The 22,659-nt window shown below is 40.7% G+C and overlaps 2 protein-coding genes across 4 annotated transcripts in view; one reads left to right on the top strand and one right to left on the bottom strand.

Moving 5' to 3' along the window:
• Positions 1-2: 2 nt before the first annotated feature.
• RO60 (Ro60, Y RNA binding protein) lies at positions 3-11,693 on the top strand. Of its 2 annotated transcripts, XM_057377186.1 has the most exons (9): positions 3-66; positions 3,530-4,120; positions 4,798-5,018; positions 5,263-5,409; positions 6,735-6,872; positions 7,083-7,199; positions 7,977-8,090; positions 8,472-8,618; positions 9,553-11,693. In XM_057377186.1, the coding sequence occupies exons 2-9, from the start codon at positions 3,541-3,543 to the stop codon at positions 9,703-9,705; spliced, it is 1,617 nt and encodes a 538-aa protein (XP_057233169.1). In that variant the 5' UTR covers positions 3-66; positions 3,530-3,540; the 3' UTR covers positions 9,706-11,693. The 2 variants fall into 2 exon arrangements, with proteins under 2 accessions (XP_057233169.1, XP_057233170.1); XM_057377187.1 differs by lacking the exon at positions 9,553-11,693 and having other exon boundaries at positions 7,977-8,083; positions 8,472-8,577.
• Positions 11,694-16,870: 5,177 nt separating this feature from the next.
• The window catches only part of GLRX2 (glutaredoxin 2), a 7,801-nt gene continuing 2,012 nt past the window's right edge, over positions 16,871-22,659 (bottom strand). The window contains exons 2-4 of one of the 2 annotated variants that reach the window (XM_057377195.1): positions 21,597-21,666; positions 20,625-20,801; positions 16,871-20,098 (exon numbers count right to left, since the gene is read on the bottom strand). In XM_057377195.1, the coding sequence (XP_057233178.1) occupies positions 19,979-20,098; positions 20,625-20,801; positions 21,597-21,659 (360 nt within the window). In that variant the 5' untranslated portion in view covers positions 21,660-21,666 and the 3' untranslated portion in view covers positions 16,871-19,978. Of the gene's footprint in view, positions 20,099-20,624; positions 20,802-21,596; positions 21,725-22,659 lie in introns of those variants that run through there. The other variant, XM_057377194.1, reaches the window with a different exon arrangement.

Genomic DNA, 22,659 nt, shown 5'->3' with positions numbered 1-22,659 from the left:
GCCCATCGCCCCGCGGCTCCCGGGGCTGCGGCACCGCCCGGCCCCGCCCGGGCCGCGGCCTCGCAGGCAAGTGGCGCTTCCCGGGGTGCGGAGGGTGCGGGGTCCCTGGTGAGCCCCGGGGGGCTCCGTGGATGTGTTGGGAATGCGGAGAGGCCGGAGGGGCAGCAGCCGAGGGCACCTGGGCGTGAGGGGCCCGCGGGGCGTTCCCGGGCGTGTCCCGGCGTTACGCGGCTCCCCCGTCACGCGTGCTGATTATCGTCTTTATGGAGACTGACAGCTGCGATCGCRGCTCTTCGGCTATCCGCTTTAGGTGCTTCTCCCTCCTAAGTCTGTGCGACGTAAGCTAAGCTGCCTTTGCCCCTCAAGTCAGTACATTTTTTTTTAAGTAGGGAGGCTCTTGTAAATTCTGCAGTGAGCAGATACGTGCTTCGGATTATCGTCTATCTGCTGTGCTGTGATCGTGCATCGCTCTGTTTCTGATTTGGGAAATGTTCTTCTGGCATCCCGGTTGAAGCAGAGGTGCTTATTTTCTGAAGTATGAGAACTATGTTWATAGAACTAGGCCTGGTTTGTTACAAACACAGCTCAGTGTGATGGTTGCTGTCTCTCTGCTCAATTAACTAGAAGACATTCTTCATAGTCTTCAGTTTAATGCATATACAGAATTTAGAAAGCAGAGTAGAAGAGTGCAGTTTCTCATAGAATGGAGTACAGATGGTTTTGAAKTACTCAAAGACAATTTGAAATACTGTGAAAATGTCAGTGCATTTTTTCCTTAGAAGATCTGACTTCTTCGAAGTTTAATTCCATGGGGTTTTGCTACAAAGCTTGATTCATTGTTTGCATTGCTCAGTTAAATTAGAATCCATAGTTCTGTTAAAGCTTTGTACTTTATGTGTTTTTTTGCATACATCCATGAATTTGTAAGACATTTTATTTTTTTAGGAAAAGTAGAGCAAATCAGAAAAGTTGTAGAAGTTAACAAAGGTCAATTTAAATTTAAATTTAAACTGAATTATGCTATGGTACAGCAGCAAAGATACTGACTTTTACAAGTCAACATGTAACTGCTGTATACACTAATTTAAGAGCAGTCAAAGCCATRTTTTACTTTTGAATTTATATGGCAGTTGAAATATAGTGGGTTTCTCTTTCATTAACCATGGAGTTGAGTTCAGTAATTTTTTKGTAAAATATCTGGTCTGGGATGGTTTGTTTTTCAAGATGATACCTCTGATGGAAATACTGATCTTGTGTCACAGTATTTTACCAATAAATTTKGTAAATTTTACCAATAGATTTCAAATCAGATAAATACTATTTTTCATTTGAGAATGGTATAGTTGTTTAGGTTTGTTCCCATTCTCAGGTATTGATGGTGTTGATAGTTTGTATTAGTTTTCTAACTAAGTGTGTGAGGACCAGTGAGACTGTCCAAGTGAGAATTCAAGAAAGATGGACATATCAGATGGAACATGTGGGCAAATGGAAAAATGTTGGGAAAAAACTGAAATATTCAAAAGGTAGTGCTGGTATTTCTTAATATAACCAACAAAGTGAGGTGTTTTGTTTAACCAAAGGCATAGTGCTTCCAGTTCAGTTTTAGTCTTGATAATCCATTTGTGTCTGAAAAGAATTTTCCCATTTGTCTCACTTTAATGTAGTAATATTTATTATGGCAGGGTTATGAAAGATACAGCAAGAAATTACTCTCAATATTTTATATACATGGAGACCTTGGTATTCATGAGTGATCCTTTGTGCTTCCCATTCTTATTTTCCCTTCAAGATAATGGTGTTTTTCAGTATCTCTCATGTACCATTTTTTCCTGATAAATAAATGGATGATTACTGTGATTTCAGTATTTTTGCTTGCATTTTCTATGTTTCTAATGAAACATTACCCACTGTTTAATGAAATGAGCTAATGAAACTGTAAAAAAATAAAATTAATACGGGCATGAAAAGGTCCTGATGTGGTATTCATGCATGGGGAATRCCACCCTTGTTATTTTCAGTGTATTTGCATGCTTCAGATGTCAGGGAAAAAGCCAGCTCAACCATGATGTGTATTTAAATAGGTTTGGCAGGAAACATGGTCAGAATGTATAATTTAGCTGTGCACTGATGCTCTAAATAACACAATGAAATATATTTTTTAGTTAATTTTCAGCTGAAACCTGCTTTTTTAAACCAGGTGTCAGCMTACGGCTTTTATTTTCATGATTTTATCAGTTTGTAGAATGTAATGGGAGCACTGATGATTGTTTAATTCTGTATGCAGATCAGTGCAAAAACAGAAGAAAGGTGCGTTTCTAGTCACTTGCAGAAAAAGGGAAATTCTCTGTCAAAGAAGTAGGGAAGTTGTTTGTAAATCAAAGTGTTACTTACTAAATCGGGGGAAAACCCTCTGTCTGCATTAATGACATTTACTTGTGCTAGCTTGTCCTGGTAAATGGAGCAAAATGGCTTTTCTTGGTCTTCAGTATCTGAACAAGCAAGAAAAGTCAAAAGTAGACACCTGCAATTCTTGAAAATTGTTTAGTGGATTTCTTTGAAATGTCATTTGTGTGTGCTCACTTCAGTCCTTGTACTTTAAGATTTTTATGCAGTTTGATGGAGTGGATTATTGGTGCTTAATGTGTTTTTATTGTTTAGTGAGAACTGAGAAAACTGATTTTATTGTTGTGCTATTAATGTTTTGGAGGTAGTGATGATGAGGGATTTTCTTACCATTACCCTGCTGATTTCATTTCACCTGCATTTGCTTCACTTTTAAATGTCATGGCGTGAATTTTACCRTGCTGGATGTTCTCCAAGTAGGAGCAGTGAGGTTGCCCTACAAATATTACAGCTGAACTCTTGCAGCTCAGGAGTGTATAAATAGAAAGATCTGAATGGTTGTGAATTTTTATGCTGATTTTTGCTCTTTAAACGTAAAGCAGTGCAGAATCTGTTGTCTCTGTGTGTTCTTGGATCTCTGTTGACTATTAGAGCCTGTAACAAAGATAATTTGTTCTTGAGCTACTAAGTTGTTAAAAAGCTGTTGTCTAAGCCTCACTGAAACCCACCAGATATAAACTGTCACACAGTCTTCTGGCTTTGAACAGTTTTTCAGGATCTTAATTCCTTATTTTAACCTATTTTTTCTTCATTGGGTCGTTATTAGCTATTCTTTAGCAAAATAGACCAGGGCAAGGTCTGAATTTTGAGCCATTTAGTCTGCAACCCAAAAATCTGCCTAAGAAAGTGATGTAATACATTAGTGGCAAAAGGCTGTAATACCTGGTAGTTTTTGTCAGCAACTTCTTGGGGTTAAGGAAGTAAGTTTGTCTCTATTGTTAACTCAGAGATTCCTTTTGTTTCTGTTCCTCTAAGTGATGTGAATTATCACACACTTGGAGAATGCTCCGATTAAATTYATGAAAGCAAATTTAAGATTGCAGGTGTATAGAAAAGATGTATTAGCTTTGCTAAAAGAGCAGTCAGGAGGAGTTTTTAACGAAACGTGTTGTTGTTGTTGCAGCAGCAGTTTGAAGGATGGAGGCGGAGGAGAGCCGAGCGCAGCCCCCGAGCGATGCGYCCCAGCCCGGCTGTGCCAGCGCTGCCGCCTGGCACCTCACCGACAGCAGCCGGCTGCAGCACTTCCTGTGCTTCGGCTCCGAGGCCGGCACCTACCACATCAAGGAGCAGAAGCTGGGCTTTGAAAACGCAGAAGCTTTGCTGAGGCTGATCGAAGAGGGCAGAGGCTGCGAGGTTGTTGAAGAAATCAAAGCGTTTAGTCAAGAGGGCAGAGCGGCCAAGCAGGAGCCGCTGCTGTTTGCCCTCGCAGTKTGCTCGCAGTGCTCTGATGCCAAAACAAAACAAGCGGCGTTTAAAGCTGTCCCCGAGGTGTGTTGCATACCAACCCATCTCTTTACTTTCATCCAGTTTAAAAAAGATCTGAAGGAGGGCATGAAATGTGGCATGTGGGGCCGTGCACTGAGGAAAGCTGTTGCAGATTGGTACAATGGGAAGAATGGCATGGCTCTTGCTTTAGCGGTTACAAAATATAAGCAAAGAAGTGGTTGGTCTCATAAAGATCTTCTGAGGTTGTCCCACCTAAAACCTGCCAGTGAAGGTAATAAATTTTTATTTACCTGAAAATWCTGTGTTTTAAACCTTTTATATTGACTATGGAAGTGTTTTGGAAACTCCAGTATTGTAGATGAATTCTTAGTGAGGATGTCCTATAAACTGCACCTTAATAATATGGGTGGTTGTATAGAAATAGACCTGTTTATCTTCAAGGTAAACAGTTTGTTTCTTTTCTTCCATGTGCCAAGGGAAGATAAARTAACACAATTCCCTCATTTTATTCCTATTTGCTTACAAATGATGAAATAACACTTTYTCRTTATGTGGGAAAATCTGTTGGCTTCAAATCATAGAATAATAGAATGGTTTGGGTTGGGAGGGACCRTAAAGATCATATTGTTCCAAATGTTYCCTACCATGGGCAGGGACACCTTCCACTACCCCAGGYTGCTCAGAYCCCCATCCARCCTGGCCTTGGACATTTCCASGGATGAAGCATSCACAGCTCTGGGTGATGTAGCAAATAYATAAAGCTCCTTACTTCTAAGGAGATTATTAAARTAATTAAAAGTACTGCTCTAAATTGTGTGTGCCTGACCTTTTCARTGGGTGCTTGGCAGGTCTGAGAATGAAACCTGCTAATTCATTTGCTTTCTGGAATGATAAATGCCAGTACACAGATGGTAATCCTGCTTGAGAAATGGTTTTCTTTTCCAACAGGAATTGCTATAGTCACTAAGTATGTTACCAAGGGGTGGAAAGATGTCCAAGAAGCTTATAAAGAGAAAGCAGTTTCTGCTGAGACTGAAAAACTCTTGAAGTATCTGGAGGCTGTGGAGAAAGTAAAACGCACAAAAGATGAATTGGAAGTTATTCATTTGATAGAGGAATATGGTCTAGTTAAAGAGCATCTYCTGACAAACCATCTGAAATCTAAAGAGGTAGGTAAACTTCCTTAGCTTTGAATTCTCCAAAGAGTAATGCTTTTCAGAATTTTAAATCTAGATTTCTGTAAAAAATAGCCCTTAGGCTRTTTTTCGTGTTGTTTACCCAAATAGTTAATTTAAAATAATCAAGGTGTTTCTATAATTTGTACGTTTATTTTAAAATACACTYATTCAATGTACAGGTGCCAGTTTGGGAATCTCATCTTTCTGTGTTTCCCTTCTCTGTCTTTGATCATAGGTTTGGAAGGCACTGCTGAAAGAGATGCCCATTTCTGTATTGTTGAGAAATTTAGGAAAGCTGACARCAAACTCAGTGCTTGAACCACGAGGTTCAGAAGTGGCAATAGTATGTGAAAAACTGAGAAATGAAAAACTGCTAAAAAAGGTAAGAACTTCATAATCAGTGCCAGCCTTTGTGGATTTTAATTTTTAATGTTTTAGTTCATTCTTTCTTAAAACTGCCATGTAATGCCTACAACTTTATGTTAAAACTTCTAATTTCTCATTTGATTCCCYGCTTGCTTTCTGAGACTTTCTGATAAATTAAGTGTATTGGCASCTATTGGATCTTTTCTTAAATGAGGGCTGTGGCAAGCTTTGCTTGTTGGGTTCATCAATATCTTCTGAGTCTCATAATTTTTAAGTGAGTTAAGAAAATAGCATAACAGCTGAGAGGAAGAAGATGATGGGCAAGGAGGCTTTCTCCTTTCAGATTGCTTTATTGTCCACCAAAGAGGTAAAAAAAATGAGGAAAAAGAAAGGGAGAATAAAATCTTCAGGAATTTAATGGAAGATAGAGAAGACAAGTGCCATGACCAGCGGTTATGTGAGTTGGGAACATGAAAATCAGGACACTTAAATTCTTCAGCACTGTTCAGAGTTGAATTGAGCACAACAACATAGGCCTGTTTTCTCCCATCTCTGGGATGATTCTTCCCTTTCTCTGATTTTTTTCCTGAATTGTACAGAGGCACTGGAGAAAGGAGAGGAAAGATCATGGTGTAAGAATAGCCTTCCTTGATGGAAGAAAGGCAATGGACAGGCATTCAGATTTACTGAGGTTTGCTACTGGCAGTGGTTAAGGACTGAAACTCTCCCTTAGCAAAAAGATAAGAGAGAAGGTGGTTTAGAATACTTAGCATGCAGCAGCCACTAATTTATAGATGGAAAAGTTATACATAAGTTTATATATAGAAAGCAAAAAACAAAAGAAAAAAGAAAAAGGAAAAAAAMCGTTTGGAATGTTTTATTGCAAGAGAAAAATGAATGCTACATTCCAAAGATTGTTTCTTGTCCAGTGTTACTGTATCTGGTATAAAACTAGAATTAAGTTTGTTCTTTTCCATGCTCAGCTCCTTTCCCTTCAGTTGRGCAGGGACTTGCCCTTACAGCCAGCCTGTGATGAAAAGTAGCACTGAACAATCATAGAGCTGCAAAATTTAACCAGATTTCTGATGATGGCATCACATTTGGTATTAATTGGAGGATTCTTGAGAGGTTGTGAGGTCCGTATCAGTAACACAAGTGTCAGTTCATCTAACAGCTGTATACAGACTGCATGAACTCTTCAAATTTAACAAATTTAAAGTAACCATATTCTAAACCAGAGATCTTTTCCAGTAGGACTTCATCTTTTCATTAAGTTTGTTACTTTTTTTTTTAAGGATGTTAAATTTTCAAACTGTAACTTTTGATTTCTTTTGTCTGTAGGGTAGAATACATCCATTCCATATTTTGGTTGCATTAGAAACCTATAAAGCTGGGCATGGAAGCAGAGGGAAGCTTTGGTGGCGTCCTGATGAAGACATTTTAGAAGCTTTAGATGCCTCATTTTACAAAGCTTTCAAGGTAATTCAGTTCTCCAATTCGTTAAGCTTTTTAAGAGTTTTGTGTTTTCTGTACACTTACCAAGAATCATTGATGGAGTGGGTGACAATTCTGAAACTTTTCAGCAGCATTGTTACCCAGAAAGAGTAAAAAATTAGGATTGAAAGCAGAGGAATAAATGAATATATAAATTATGTGTACCTATTACATTTTTTTCTTCTATTCTTTCAGACACTTGAACCAACAGGAAAATGCTTTGTGATTGCAGTTGATGTCAGTGCATCAATGACCCAAAAGGTTTTGGGCAGCGTGCTCAATGCCAGCACAGTTGCAGCAGTAATGTGTATGGTGAGCCATTCCATTTCTTTTATTTATAACTGTTTTCAGYTTGCATTGCTTTCTTTTTTGATACACAGGTGCTCTAAATCTGGTTAGAAATCAAGAAGAAATTTAGATATAACATTTTTTGGGTATGGGAGGTGTGACCTTGTGCCTCATTGGCAGATAGTTGCTGAAAGCTGCTGGCACCCATATTCAGAAAGAATGTTTGAAGAAGTTGTTTCCTGTTATAAATCAGAGAGGTTGGGGCAGCTTTTCTATTTATCTTAGCCATAATAAAATGGCTTAGCTATAAGTAAAAACTTAGGAGAACTTCATCACTTACCTTTTACACTTACCTTAAGCATTTTAATTTTTTCAGGAGATTCATAGAATAGTACAGATTAGTTTAAGAAATTTTAGGATTAATTCTTGTGTCCATTTTAGTTGCTGATGTGGCCTTTATTCACAATCAGTCTTCCCTCAGTTTGAGTACTCTAAAGCTTCTTCTGTTGTCTTCTTGTACTGCAGCGGAGATCTTTTGTTAATGTTTAAAAATGCCCAAGGTTTTAAGACAGAGGGTAGAGAAGAAATGGGAGAGTATCTTCAGTGACAGCAATTAACAGCAGTTACTCAGCTCCAATTTTTGCAGTGTTTATTTGCAGTAGTATTACAGAAAGTTTAGAGTATACCTGGAGCCATGGTGACTTAAATTTCTCATGTTGTGTGTTTAGTAGGGAATGGCTCAGTGCAGACATGAAAAATTCATAGGAATATAACTGAATTATTTCTGTCTCTCTTTCTCAGGTTGTAGCAMGGACTGAGAAGGATTCCCACATTGTTGCCTTTTCACACGAAATGGTCCCTTGTCCAGTGACAGCTGACATGACCTTACCTCAAGTTTTAGTGAAAATGTATGAAGTATGTAAAAAAAAGTCTCAGCAGTTACACCATATTTTCTTTGTAATCAATTYTACTACCTTGTTTAGTCTGTATCTCAGTGTAAAACATTGGAATTGTTTTTGTCTATTTAGAGAAAGCCYAGCAAATGTCATTGTTTCAGTTGCTGTTTATTAAACATTGCAATGTAGAATGGTAGTGCTAGGTTACAATGAGTTACCTTGAAAAGAATATTTAAAAAATCAAACAAAAAAAGTCCCTGGACAAAACTAAGACAAAATTACTATATTTAACAAAAAAAAGCCTCTTGTGTGATAAAACATAAAGCTTACATCAAAAGTAATTTTTCCAAGGTTTACTGATTTCTTTATTAATATGTTCCATGTATTTTTTCTCTTTAAGATTCCAGTGGGTACCACTGATTGTTCTCTTCCAATGATCTGGGCTCTAAAAACTCAGACAGCTGCTGATGTCTTCATTGTATTTACTGACAATGAGACCTTTGCTGGRAATACTCCTCCTGCAATGGCCCTAAGAGAGTACAGAGAGGTAAATACACTTCTGACTGTTTATGATTAATAAACACAGTGCAAAATTAGTTCCAGCTCTAAAAACCTTTTAGACATTGGACTGGTTGTGGTTTCTTTCAGTAAATAATTATATATTGTTAAAAACTGATCAATTTTGCATTTAGGCAGAGTTAGTACACATATTGCATTAATTGTGCATATTTAAAACCACAGTATTGCTAAAAGGAATTGTAATTAGCCTTCTCTGCTGAGGGTGCTGCATTGTCTATGAAATTTTGTTTGTTATTCAGGGAGGCTGTGAATTTCTGCAACCTATATCTAATTGATGGAATAGGTTTTTATAGCTGTTACAGAATGAAGTTTCACTCTCAGAATTCAATTTAACTTTGATGTCTGCAGTGWTATGAAAAAAWWTCAATGAAGTAATGAAGACAAGCCRRTAAGRAAGTATCAGTAGGATAAGGTGGCAGGTGGGTTTCTTCTTTCTTGTGCAGAAAGCCCATTATGTTTCAAAGCGGCTACTCTAAGATGTACAGATTCATAATTTTACAACAGAACAAAGAAAAACACCTTCTCCAAGCACATGGCTGTTAGAAACTCTTATTTCTTTAGCAAACAATTCTTTATGCTTTACTGAAACTGTTTATTAAACTTGTTTATTAAACTTGTTTATTACTGAAGCTGTTTATTAAACAAAAAATAGGCTTGTCAGGCATGTGTATATGGTCTTTAACCTTTAGATAGTTTCCACCCAGTTGAAATGAATACCAAAAGTCTAATTTGGTTTGCYTAGCTGGGGTTATCTCCCATTCCAGTATTGAGGGCAGCCTGCAGTTCTGATTCTGGCATTCCTCTGTCAGTCCATCTCTTTAGACAGTGGCTTCTGCAAGCGAGATTTGGCCCCCCACATACTATATATGTGTTTTGTGAYTTTTTTCCTGTCCTTCCTCTAGAAAATGGGCATTCCTGCTAAGCTGATTGTTTGTGGAATGACCTCCCATGGTTTCAYGATTGCTGACCCTGATGACAGAGGCATGTTGGATATCTGCGGCTTCGACACGGGAGCTTTGGATGTCATTCGAAACTTCACCTTGGATTTGATTTAASTTTTTGAGGCATCTGCTCTTCCCAGTGGGTCCATTGCTGGCAACAGACTGCACCCTGGGAACTCCCAGCCAAATATACTTTATTAGCATATGGCATATTGTATACATATCAGAATGTTACAGGAGGTGGTGGCACTTTGAGCATTTCTGACTAGAGCTTCTCACTAAGGTGTTTGTAAGGTTGAACTTYAGGCTCATGCAATCTAACAGATCAAGAGAAACTCAGCGCTTGCATCTCCAGTGTCAAACTAACTGCCAGTAGCCAGTGATCCCCTGCTGTTGGAAGTGGCAGCCACGTGTCACCACTGTCACCCTGAACTTGGCTCCATGCAGAAACATATCATGCAGTTTGGACACTCCTGGTTATGGCTGTCAGTGCAACCACATCACCCCTCAGAGCCCTGCAGCACAGCTGGCASCCCTGCTCCACATCCCTTTGGAAAGCAGCTCCACTCCTGAACCACCATCCTTGTCTCCAGCACACTCATTTTCCCAAGGCAGTTGGTTTATTCCTAAACATGTACTCAGAACTTTTACTGGATTTAATTCCCTGCCCAGCCTGGGCTCTGTGTGAGCTGGAGCTCCAGAGAGCATCACCCCTTGTGTGATACCCACAGTGACTGTGCTGAGTCCTGTGGGCAGCACCAGACACTCTGGATCTGTGCCAGGGTAAACAGAACCTTTGTTAGGATAGGATGATGGCAGGAGCACAGKGTACTTTACAAACCTTTAGTCACCAAAGTCTTCCTGGCCAGCCTGGCCTGCACCATGAGTCACCCTGTCCCTGTTGTCCTSAGGCTCCACAGCATCCCCTGCCTTGAAGAGAAGGGTGGCTTTGCCTGGGCYGAAGGAAGATGCCACCTCAGCAAGCACTTCCCTGGCAGCATGGCTGACCCTGCACTTGCTCTCCACCAGTGCTAGAGTGAGCCCAGACAGCAGCTTGGCCAYGTCCAGCTCCTCAGCAGGCTGAGTGAAGAGGGCCACCATGCTGACCACCYCCTTGTGGGCTCTGCTCTCCGTTGTGCTGCTTCAGCAGCAGGCCCAGCAGCTGCCAAGGACATGCTGCCTTCATCAGCCACAGCAGCGGGGCCTGCACTGCAGGATGGCTGACTTCTTGTGCCCCAGGACTTCAGCAGAGACCTGCAGTGCCAGGAGGGCCTGGACCTGGATCACCTCCAGTGCCCTGGGCACCACCTTGAAGTGGAGTCATCGAGCAGAGGAAGCTGAGGAGCCTGAGGGCAGACTTCAGCCTGTTTAAATTGAGAGAGTCCCTTGGCAAACAACCCTGAAGGAAAAAAGGGCTGCAGGAAGGTTGGACATTCTTCAAGGATCTTAAAGGTGCAGGAACAGTCTGTCCCCATGTGCTGAAAAATGAGCCAGCAGGGAAGAAGATTTGACCGGGAGCTGTCACTGGAACTCAGGGAAAGAAGACCTTGGGAAGAAGAGGCAGGCTGCTCTTGAGGACTACAAGGATGTTTTTAGGTTATGCAGGAAGTTTAGAAAAGCAAAAGCCCAGCTAGAAATCCATTTGGCTGCTGTCATAATAGAGAACAAAAAGCATTTTTCCAAATATATCAGCAACAAAAGGAGGGCCCAGGAGAATCTCCAACCTTTGTTGTATATGAGGGGAAGCATTGCCACAAAGAAGGAGGAGGCTGAGGTACTTAATGCATTCTGACTCAGTTTTTGATAGTCAGACCGGCTGTCCTTGGGAAGACAGAGGCAAGAGCACAACGAAGGCCCTGTAATTCAGGAGGAGACACTGACTGGCTGCTCCACTTGAACATGCACAGCTCTGTGCTGTGCTGTGCATCCACCCAAACCACTCTCCACCTTTCATTATCAATCCTGGCTAACCAGGGAGGTGTCAAGATGACTGGAGGTTGGCCAATGTGATGCCCATCGGGCAGAAGGGCCAGAAGGAGGGTCCAGGGAGCTGCAGGGCTGTCAGCCTGACCTCAGTGCTGGGGTGGTTATGGAACAGATCATCTCATCACACAGCACGTGCAGGACAGCCAGGGGATCAGGCCCTGCCAGCATGGCTTTATGAAAGGCAGGTTCTGCCTGACCAACCTGATCTCCTGGGAATGGTGACCTCCGTGGTGGATGAGGGGAAGGCTGTGGATGTGGTCTGCCTGGATTTCAGCAAAGCCTCTGCCACTATTTCTCACAGCCTTCTCCTGAAGCCCATGGTTTGGGCAGTGCACTGTTTGCTGGCTGAAAACCTGGGCAGGCCCAGAGAATGGTGGTGACAGTCACATCCTGCTGCTGGCCACTCTCCAGCRATGCTCCCCGGGGCTCATGGTKKGGCCAGTCCTGTTCAATATCTTCAGGGATGATRTGGACAGGGAGRGCACCCTCAGTCAGTTTGCARATGACACCAGCTTGAGCAAAAGTGTTGATCTGGACAGCAGATGCWGTGCAGGAAGCTCTGCAGAGRGATCTGGACAGGCTGGATCCGTGGGCCAAGGCCAAGTGCTGGGTCTGGCCCTTGGGTCACAGCAACCCCGTGTGATGCTCCAGGCTGGGCACAGTGGCTGGGAAGCTGCCCTGGSGAAAAGGACCTGGGGGTGCTGGCCARCAAGGGRTAAAAATGAGCCAAGTTTGTCCAGAAGGTGAAGGGCATCCTGGCCTGGATCAGAAAGTGTGGCAGCAGGASCAGGGTGGGGATTGTTCCTCTTTACTTGGCACTGGTGAGGCTGAACCTCCAATCCTGTTTGCAGCCAAGCATTGGAACAGGCTGCCCAGGGAAGTGGTGGAATCATCATCCCTGCAAGTGTTCTAAAAACGTGGATGTGGTGCTTAGGAATATGRCTCAGGGGTGRGCCTGGCAGYGTTGGGTTGGTGGTTGGACCCAAGAGCTSCTTTCCAACCATCATGGTTTTGTGATTCTTTATTACCTTTTTGTGAAGGGAAAACAAGAAAAGCAGATGAGAAATCTCCTTTGTTGTTTTTCCTCTTGCACACAATTTAAAATAATGGTGAGAAGTTTGCTRAAAGTGGTTACAGGGTTACATAGTATATAATTTAATTTCATTTATAGTAGATTATAAATATGGAGAGATTTTTAATTTCCCCCATTGCTGTGGAATGCTTTTTTGCAAGAATAAATTCTTGAGTTACTTTTAGAATGGGGCTGGAAAAAATGGGCTTAGTATTTTTAATAATGGCAGTTTTAACAGCAACTTCATTGAGAGGGACTTTTCTTTAGGCTTTTTAAAAATCTTTGTATTTTAAGGTTACTAATATTCAACAGTTTCCATGGTTACAGTTAAAATCAACAAAAGGAGTTTTTTCTGGTATGTATTGAGACCATGTGACTGTGATACAGCGTAAAAGTTACCCAGGGACATTTTATACTGATAAAACTGAAAGTACAAGAGCTCATGCTAATCTTTTTCTCCCTGGATTATCATCTGGGTGTTCAGGAGTAAATATCTCTTTAATAAATCGAGGGGCAGTTGCACAATACAGTTTCAGAAGCCCTAGTTTAGAATTAGCATGCTTTACAGGAAGTTCTAAACATTGTTTTTAGTAGAAAAACACTTTGGAAGTGRCTGGGATGTCACATTCAGTCCTTGTCACAACTTCAGGAAGCATCAGCACACTTTCAGTGAGCAAGATCAACAAGTGCATGTGTCTTGGCCTGCTCACCAAAGCTGAGTGGGAGCAACCAGAAACAAAAATCTACTTTTCTTTTTTTTTTTTTTTTTTTTTTTCCCGCATGTCTTCAGTGACTCCGACCCCCATCTTCCTGCAGGAGAGAATTTCATATTTTAAAATCTTTTTGTAGATTAGTGTTACTTCTGATTTCATTAATTAATTCAAGCTAACATATTTCAGAACTACCTCCAGTTTATAGTGACCAATTCTTAAAAACTTTTATGAACTGTACAGTTGCCTCATTCATGTTCATAAAATCTTGTTTAGGAAGTGATTGAAACTGGATTCTTTATTTTTTATTTTTTAGTCTGATAGTTAGAGTKTGAGAAAACAAGGAGAAAGCCAGTGAGTATTCTACCACTTTGGAACAGAAATTGATAGCAATTTATGTGTATATGTATTTAATTCTCTCTGTGTTTTATGTATGTGTGTATAGGGGGAAGTTAAAAGATCTCTTTARTAGATCAGTCTTAGGAGATTAGAAAAGTTTTTTAGTGATGCTTTTACAACTTCCTCTAAAACATATGTGTATCAGCCTCTTTTATGCTAATGCTGGCTGTTTTAAACAGTGAATTTGATGTTAATTTGAAAAKAATTATGATTTATAAAAATATCCCATTTACCCATAGTGGTAAATGGCACRTAACTTTTCTGCCTAAAACCCGAGCTTTTAAATGTAAAATTGAAATTCATATTATACCTTTTGGTACTTGTAACACTTTTCATTATGCCTCATTCCTGTTGATTACACRTTGAAAGCTTGCATTCTGTAGCAGGGATATCTCTTTTGGTGCTAAAATAGGATGTTACATGTTACTGAAGGTATTCTGCTACTTATTTACACTCTCCCTTAATGAATTCTCAATGCAGTGAGGGAAGGAGCCTTTCCTGAGGTGAAAAGCAGGGCTTCAAGAGCTGCTGGGTGGAGTATTGCCTTTCAGCCAAGGTGAATGTAGTCACTTGTGAATTATCACTGCTCTCACGGTGCAGCTCTGGCAGAATGCTTGGAGGACACAGGACTGCCACCAGCTCCTCAGGTGACTTCTAGAACAAACCAAGTGTTCCTACAAAAGCTGAGACGTAGCACTTTGAGTCTGGAAAAAGAAAATCAGCCATGAAAAATTGCTTATCATTGTTAGCATCTAAACAAAACACCCTGAATAYGGGGAGTAAACTCATTTGCTCAATACACATTAATAATTTCAAGTGAATGCACTGATGTTTTGGGGTTGGGTTTGGTAGTAATGTGTTTTAAATTACACAATAGTCAAACATCTGATTAGGTGTTTCCTTCTAAGCTAGAGTTGTTGAAAATAACTCATAGATGAGTATCTCTTGCAAGTACTTTTTCTTATTTGGAGTAGTATTTGTGAAGTAATAGGAAATATTTTGGACTAAATATAAAATGAAAGCTTAAACAGGTGTTTCAAGTAACTTTCAAGTAAATTTATTGCAAATAAAAATTAGAATAGTTACTAACATTGAATGAACGGTTATAGAGAGTGGTGCTGCTTCTTTGGAGGCAGACCAGTTTAAAATACAATTTCTTGAACTAGAGTGTGGAAGTGGAGATGAACTTTGCAGTAGAACTGCTAGAAATTGTAGCTCCCTGTATCTGTTGACACTGGATAGCTCTGACCAACGATAGAAAATAGTCATCCCTGCTGGGAGACAGAACATGCTCTTAAAAWCCTTGTTAGAAATAGAATTCTCAGTGGTTTATGCCGTGTAAAACCAGCACTGATGAGACCACGTTGTCATCTGCTCCTCCTTGAGGATTTGCACAGAGAGGGGAAACTGAAGTAAATGCTGACAGCTGAAACTTTARAGTGTGTGGGCCCTTGTTTTTGTGGTTTTCCTTTTGGTTTTATTTTCTTCCAGTAAGGGGCATAGGTGAATGATGCTGCATATTCCTTGTCCATAGACTGGGTCTTTTTTATCTGCCCATACACTGAATTTTAGGGGACAGCATGACTTGTTTGCTATAACGTGCATTTGTCCTTTTTCTAGTCTTTAGTTATTAAACTGGTAATTGCCAGAACACTATCTAGACATGTAAAGAGGCAATAATTATTGTAATGCTTCAAAAAGAACAAAAAAAAAGTGAGCTAAGACAAAGTTGCYAAGCTTAAGCTTTAGTTCAGTGTACAATGAACGATCTACCCTTTCACCAAAGAGGAGACTTTCAGATTAATTGTGGTCTTTGCATTGGAGGAACACTGAGTGAAAAAGCAGAAAAGGGGCTATAATTGTGCACTGCAGTTTAACAGTAAAAACTGAGCAGGGAGAAGTTTAAAGCTAGTTAATTTTATTCAAAATACTGAATAAAAATAAGTCTAAATGCAGAGTGCAACTGTAGACCAGGCAAGTGCAGGTTTCCTGATAGCTAACAGAGTTAACTGGTTTCAGTTTGACTGCCATTTCACTGTGACCCCCTTAATCCTGAAGCATTAGACTATTATGTGTAAGGCTGTAATGTTCAGGCACTTTAGCTTTAAGAAGAAGTAAAGGATGTAGTGGTTGAAAGCACAGCAGAGGTAAAACATTCTTCTATAAGGACTGGACATCAAGGGTCAGGTTTCTTCATGGAAGGGACACAGTCAAGAATGTGGAGAGGGCAGAAGGCTCTCAAGATATTTTTGAAATCATGCAATGAGTACATCAGCATTGTGTAATATCAATAARGGCAATAATAATTTTGCCAAGAAATAGAATTTCATGTCAGGAGTTTTAGACGTGGAGCAAGGAGTAGGAGAATTTGGGATGCTTGTAGAATTAGATTACAGTGCACTGTGCTTATAAAAAGATMAATTTAAAGGTAGTTGTAGCTCTGAGGTCAGCAGGGCCAGTCCAAATGCCCACTGTGTGAGGGCTGCTAATAACAGGCACTAAAATACCTTGCTGCTTAAAACCACTGTCAAACCTGTTTGTTCAGCATAAATCTTAAGGGGGTTTATGTTGTTCTTTTACATTGCTGTTGTTAACTGGTGCCCATGAATGGGTATGGCTTTAAAAGGCTATTCAACAAAGTACATATTCTTGGCTTCAAAATACAGCAGCAGATTGGAAAATGTATTTTAATAATGGCTCTGTCTGTAAAAACACTACGAAAATATTTGCCTGCATTGCAAAATGCTGTGCTGCTTAACCACGTCCTGAGCTCACAGCCACCATAACAGAAACTTTTGTTTTGGTTCCGTTTGGTTTCTTCTTCTCTTGTACCCTTTTCTCTGTTAACGTTGATGTTTTTTTCTCCTTTTCCATCTTGTCACCTCAGGCCTATACTTGAATCTTTTTTTTCACAAGCTCTCATCCATTCCTTTTTTTATTTTTTGCCTCTGTTCTTCTGCCTTCTTGCTGTCASTGAGCATGCTCACTTTGCTCCCTAGACCAGAACCRATGGCATAGTGTTTATCTTAACTTTTTAAATAATTAGGGTTTTTTTYYTTYCYTTWAWKRWWWTAATCTCTTACAAAGCAGCTAATTTGATGSRTMTGTCAGRTTTTTGGTAAAACTTTGCATAAAARTCAGTGAMAAAGTATACTTTATTTATTTACAAAAATCCAACATCTGCCTGTGAATGGCTTTTTTTTTAAAAAGTAACCTCTTACGACTGGCTTTGCAAATAGGATTTTCAAATKTAAAGCATTTTTCTAGAATTAGTTCAGCGATTTGAAACTTTTCATTCTGTTAAATATTACCAAGCTGCTGTCATGCAGAAATAGGAAAACATTTAAATGAATATTCTGGATAAACAGGCAGCTTCATTGCAATATTGACTAGAGAAAGTCTTCAAAGGATAGGCTGTAGAAGTAAATGTAGCAAAAAAACATTTGTCTTGCTTATGCTTTTAATTTTTCTCTAGTTTCTGTGAAATCCCACCAGTTTATAGGTTTATTCTGCCGTCTGCAGTGGGTTGCAGTGCACAGATGTGCTGTAAGCAGCTGTTCTGATGACTTTCTTGCTGGAATGGTAGAAATTTTCTCTTACCAGGACACAGTAGACAGTACAAATTGCTGAGCAAGAGTTCTGGGGGAAAGGTAAAACACTAACCAGGACAGTGTTTTATGGACGTGCTGCTCTGAGAGAAAACATGAACGATTAGCTAATTTCAGCAGAAGCTATGGTGTCTTTAAATATGTGTGCTTACATATCTGGATTTATGAGTTTGATACTGTAAAGCGTGGTTTCTTTAGGTATTTCTGCATTCTGAGTTTAAGTTTAAATATATATATATATTTGCATATATATGTGGTATGTTGAGAACTTTTACAAATGCTTCATTAACAAATAATATAAATAGCTCTTTTCCTAATGTTACCAGCTTCAGAGTTAAGCACAACTAGTTACAAATAAAATGTCTTCATTYTCCCATAAAAGTGCAGTTCTACTCTTTAAAAATAATTCTGTATCAAAAAAACCAACACATGGGCACATTCACAGCTCTGTGTGCTTCATTAAATAACTTAATGTTTGTTTCCAGCTTCTCSTGCTTCTTAGGAGCATGGGATTTAAGCTGGATCAGCAGGTATCCAGATCTTTTACTGGATACATTTTAAAATTCAGATGCCAGGGCAAGCATATTTTAARATTAACAGCTTTGTCCTGGAGACATTGCTGGGCAAAAAGAAATTGAGATTTTTARTAACTGTTCTTGAGTTTCTTAATTTTGTGGTGTTTTTTTTTCCTAGAGTAGAACCGCACTTGAACTGCCATATCATGTTTAATGAACTTAAACATAACATGGCTTTGTGCCATCCAGTAACAAAGGCACTGTCTTGCTGCTACTTTCTATGAAATTGTACACAATTAATGAAAARCTATTTGGATGGGGAGCCTTAATGTGGTTAAAAAGAAACATAATTAACCCTTTGGGTGCCTTAAGCTAGATCTCATTTAAAGAAGGGGCACTCACTTGGATCTGCAGGCACACAGCTGGTTTCCTCAACAGCTGGATGAGAATTTGCCTTAAGTGACAATGCCCTGGGACTTCCAAAACTTGGAACTCAAAGGGTTATTTTAGACTACTGGTTAAAAAAACATGCCCCTAAACAGGGAACAAAATGAAAAGGTCTGAAAAATTCCTTTGCATACTGTTGTTATTTTTTTAAGTGATGGGTTTATCAGCTTTGGGGACAAAATTACTGTTAAGCTTCTGAAAAAACATCACTGGCCGAAGAATTCTACACAGAGAAAAAGAATACTTGGTGTTTTTATATGACTGTATGTGCAAAACAAATTGCTTTATTAAGTGTAAATTCAGAGACCGGTACACATTTGTGTGTTTACCCTGATGACTGTCSTAGCACCATACAGTAAACTGCAATAATAAAAATGAAACAAGGTCAGTGTGTTTAATTAGCTGATTGCACATTAAAGATGCACAATGCARGCAACTGGATAGTAAAGAATTGCTACAAATGATGCGGTTTAAACTCAGTTCAAACCTGCATCACAAAAAATGAAGCTGACAAGTTAATTTRTGTTCATGCAGTCCTAGTTAGCTGCAAGTGAAGATTGATGCTTTTCTCCCTCGAGGGGAAAAAAGTAGTTTAGGTACATGCAGTGCTGAAAGCAATGGAAATAACAAGAGTCTTAATTCACAAAAAGTGAGTAAAAAATTCATTGACTAATGTTTTTATTCTAATGTGTGCACCTTTAGTTGTGTAATGGTCCCTTTAACTGAAGAATGGGCTATAATTTTCTATTTGCATATGAACTTCTTTGAAATAACCAAGAGTCTTGGCATTGCCTGGTCTGGCTTTGGATGTACATTGTACTGAAACTATGGAATTTTAGTCATTTCTTTTAGACATTTAACTGAAAGTTAAAATGGCTAGTAAACTGCATTCTGACTGTAGAATTTAAGTACTAAATAAACTCTATGCATATTAGACCCATTTCACCTGGTGTTACGTTTCTGTTGTTGGGTTGATTGTATCWTTGTTTGCAGTTGAGTGTTTCAGCTGTCTGCCCCCCTGGAAGGACATTCCTGAACAGCAGTGTGCAGACTGAGACTTSACAGTGCAGAGGAAAGATGAAAGCTCTCACTCTCCAAAGCTGCCAGAATCTTTATTCCCTTTTCTGTTCGAGTGGGGACACAGTGTGGGAGCTGGGTGATCAGGCACTGGAATACAAGAGAGATTGACATGCATACACCAATATAGCTACAAACTGGGTTTGCTTCACACTTCCTTCATTTCAGTTGGACAGACAGGAATTATATTTAGAGAAACGATTAAATTAAACAGACAATTTATTGGAACAAAGCTAGAAAGCAAATCGACGTGCAGCAAAACCCACAGGATTCTCTTTGCAGAGGCCGGACTTCCCCGGAGCAGGACGTAATCGCCGTGAAATGACAACACTGTCTCACTAAGAGCCCCAAGAGTTACATCATGTTTGCTAATGACCATTTGGGTTGTGGGAAAGCTGAGGCAAGGACACCAAGTAATTTGCCAAGTCCATAAAGTCTGTCAGAGAGGGATCTGTGATTCAGAAAGCCATGGTTTGAGGTTGCCGAGTGCAGCTCACGCCGTGTGTGATTTTCTGAATTCATCTGAAATTYTGTTCATACAAAGGAAGACAAAGCGAAGCTGGAGAGGGTTGCTCAGTAATTTGCTTTCATTTGACACTGATGAACTAAAGGAAGCAGTCTGCCTTCCTCATGGAGCTTCTGAGTATCTGTTGCACCKCCAACACAAGTCCCATTGATAAAGACTCTTGGGACCTATCAAGAAAACAAAAGTTGCATTAGTTACTTCTTGGGAAAAGGATAAAAATCCAAGCAAGCCCATGTGGACTCCAGTRCACAAAACAGTTGTGTTCCTTTAGGTGTGTGTAAAATATTAGKGTACAACCCATACTTTTCCATAATATTTACAGAGATGGAAAAGTCTGTGTGCCCCTCAAAAGTGGGATGAAGTCACTGTGTGGGTGATTGTAATAAATGGCAATAATTGAGTCAAGTGAGACTATATAAAATTCAAAGTGTTGAACACAATGGTTCAAATATACAAATGAAAAATTACTTTGATACCTCAATTATTTTAGTGGCAGTATGGAAAACTCAAYTCTGAGGGACAGCCAGAGGGGCTCAGGAAGAAGAGGCAGAACCTTCCTGCAGTATTTTATTTAGGAGCTTGTATCCTAAATTTAACCATCTCGAAAAAATTAAGGACTTGATACAGATATAACCTAAAAGCAATGTGTGTAGGCCAAGTTGTTACTTCTTATGTGTAAAAGAATATACTCACAGTTCTGGCACCAGTCATCTTCTCCAGAATTTCTTGGAACTGCCTTCCATTTGTATTGWCATCCAGTTCCACAGCTGTGTAATTCACATTCAAGCCCTCAAACAGGTTTTTTGCCATTTTGCAGTATGGGCATGTGGTTTTAGAGAAAATCACCACACAGTTGTGTGAAATAATRTCCTGTGTGCTCAGAAGAAAGTTCAAAGTCAGTGAGCTTCAACACAGCACTTCCAACACTACTGACCATCTATAAAAACTAATGTTAAAAACATGTGAAACATGTTAAAAACTAAAAACATGTCCAAAACCTGCTGTTATGGTGACAAACAAAGGAAAATTACTGCTGGCACCTCTGCARGCAGGTTTGACCTGCACCTGACTCCAAAATGAAACAAGGATKTGGAGTGTGTGGTACAATTGCCTTGCCATGTACTTGCCAGCCCTGAGCCTCTCTGCTCTGCAGTCACCTCCTTCAATCTGCCAAGCCCAATGCATCTCCCTGAATGGTTTAGGACAGTTTTCCCTTTTTGGGATGTGCCAGTGGCAAGCACAGTGATCAAAAGCAGTGGATGGAAGATAGATTCCTTATCACTTTAGTGTAAATTCGAAGGGATTTCAGGCTATCATTTTGTATTAGTAAATTTATAAAAAAAAAAAAAACCCAACCTCTAAAATATCTAGCTTTTGATAGATATTTGATATCAGTCATTCTACAAGATTCAATCCCCAAAGTTGACAGCATGAATTTGAGTAGGGGTCTGAAAAAACATAAAATGGGTGCAGCCTAGGAAGATCAGGCTCCAGGGCTGTGGATAAACAAAGCTGCCAGCATGAATTAATAACCACAATAAATATAAGAACAGGTTCCACAGGCAGAACTATTGACAGTATTTCTTTCTATAAGTAAGAAAAGGTTTTAAGTAACTGGCTTCTATAAATGCTGGGAAGAAGTGAAAGCCATATAAATAATGTTACCTGTATTTTATTCACAGCAGCATCATGAGACAATCCTGCAGAAGTGGACTGGCTGTTCCCCATTCTATAACTAAAAAGAAATGACACGCAATATTTTGTTTCGATATTTCATTGATTTCTCTCCTACATGCAAGTTCACTAGAGCTGCAACACCCGCAGCCGTGCAGGTTTTTAGGAGGCTGCAGGGAGAGGGGAGCAGCGGMTGCTGCCGGCAGCGAACAGCCCGGCGGTGCCGTTACACGGGAAACGCCCCGCGCCGCGGCGGTGACAGCCACACACACACACAGACACAGACACGTGTGACACCCGCGCCACCGCCGCTCCCGCAGCCGCCCCGCGCCCCCTGCCCTGCCGGCCACCGCCGCCCGCTCCCGATCCCTGCCCTCATCCCGATGCCGCTCGCGATCCTGAGCCTGAACCCTGTCGTTCTCCCAATCGCGATCCCGATCCCACTCCYTSTCTTTCTCCCAGTGCYGATCCCGATCCCTCTTTCTCTCTCGGTGCGGACACTGATCCCGATCCCTGTCCTTGTCCCGCTCCCGGTCCTTGTCTTGATCCGGATCCCAGTCACGGTCGCGATCCCTGCTCCGCTCTCTATCCCTCTCCCCGTCCCGACACCAGTCCCGATCCCTGTCCCTGTCCTTGTCTCGGTCCCGATCCCGATCCCGGTCCCTATCCCTATCCCGATCCCCGTCCCGCCCCTGGTCTCAATCCCTGTTCTAGTCCCTCTCCTTGCCCCGGTCCCGACCCTGATCCCAGTCCCGGTTCCAGTCCCGATCCCTATCCCGGTCCTTATGCCTATCCCGGTCCCGATCCTGATCCCGATTCCTCTCCGTCCCCCTCTCCCTGTCCCGATCCTGACCCCGATCCCAGTGCCTCCCGAAGCCGGTTTCGATCCCTGCTCTAGTCCCGGTCCCTCTCCCCGTCCCAGTCCCAGTCCTTATCCCGATCCCGGTCCCGATCCTGATCCCGATTCCTSTCCRTCCTCCTCTCCCTGTCCCGATCCTGACCCCGATCCCGGTCCCTCCCGACCCCGGTCTCAATCCCCGTTCCAGTCCCGCTC

The sequence above is a fragment of the Malurus melanocephalus genome, unplaced genomic scaffold (genome assembly GCF_030028575.1).
Source record: "Malurus melanocephalus ecotype Western Australia unplaced genomic scaffold, MMel_1.1 scaffold_305, whole genome shotgun sequence".
NCBI lineage: Eukaryota > Metazoa > Chordata > Aves > Passeriformes > Maluridae > Malurus > Malurus melanocephalus.
This window is presented reverse-complemented; position numbering and strand designations above follow the sequence as displayed.